This window comes from Nematolebias whitei, chromosome 22 (genome assembly GCF_014905685.2).
Source record: "Nematolebias whitei isolate Nwh7 chromosome 22, NemWhi1, whole genome shotgun sequence".
NCBI classification, from domain to species: domain Eukaryota; kingdom Metazoa; phylum Chordata; class Actinopteri; order Cyprinodontiformes; family Rivulidae; genus Nematolebias; species Nematolebias whitei.
This window is the reverse complement of record NC_056519.1, coordinates 3,674,499-3,675,359: the sequence shown is the minus strand read 5'-3', so window position 1 is coordinate 3,675,359 and position 861 is coordinate 3,674,499. Positions and strand designations below refer to the sequence as shown.

At 49.9% G+C, this 861-nt stretch overlaps 1 protein-coding gene across 1 annotated transcript in view; it reads left to right on the top strand.

Moving 5' to 3' along the window:
* Nucleotides 1–654, top strand: part of LOC119428577 (synapsin-3) — a 108,852-nt gene extending 108,198 nt beyond the window's left edge. The window contains exon 14 of the mRNA XM_037696260.1: nt 324–654. Within this exon, the coding sequence (XP_037552188.1) occupies nt 324–447 (124 nt within the window). The 3' untranslated portion in view covers nt 448–654. The remainder of the gene's footprint in view (nt 1–323) is intronic.
* The last annotated feature ends 207 nt before the right edge of the window (nt 655–861 follow it).

The window sequence follows — 861 nt, the reverse complement described above, 5'->3', positions numbered from 1 at the left end:
GTCCTGGTTTCCTCAGGTCCTAGTCTCCTCAGGCCCTGGTCTCCTCAAGTCCTGGTCTCCCCAGGTCCTGGTCTCCTTGGGTCCTGGTTTCTTCAGGTTCTGGTTTCCTCAGGTCTTGCTTTCCTTAGGTCTTGGTCTCCTCAGGTCCTGGTGTCCTCAGGTCCTGGATGTTGTACAGCAGGACACTGACCTGGTGCTGCAGACGAGGTCTCAGAGATTAGCAGTTCTGTTTGTGTTTACATTTGACCAAAGTTTTCAGAGCTGTGGTTGTAATTCAGGTGTAACAGCTGTTGTTGTTGTTGTTGTTTTTCTGTCCCGTTCAGCAAATCGCAGTCGCTCACCAACACCTTCACGGAGACGTTACGAGGAAGTCTGACGGACGACGAGGCCAAGGCCGAGACCATCCGCAGCCTCCGGCAGTCCTTCGCCAGCCTCTTCTCCGACTAGACGTCCTCAGGTCACAGAAACCAGAACGGAGCTTCTCGTCGAGACTTTTCTCTGCTCTGAACCCGGTTTTCTCTTCCTTCTCTGTATTTGTGGATTTTTTTCACCCTCAGATCTAAAACGAGTCACTGCAGCTGCAGACCAGCTCTGAGCTCCGAGTCCTTCAGTCGGGACCAGAGGACGGAGCTTTGGCCTTTCTACAGCTCAATGACCCCAAGGAGCTTCTAGCTCGTCCTGCTTGTTGTTTTCCTCCTTCTCTTCGTCCGTGTTTCTGTATCCGTGTTCTTTAACATGATCCGTGTTCTTTAACATGATCCGAGTTCTTTAACATGATCCGAGTTCTTTAACATGATCCGTGTTAACATGATCCGTGTTCTTTAACATGATCCGTGTTCTTTAACATGATCTGTGTTCTTT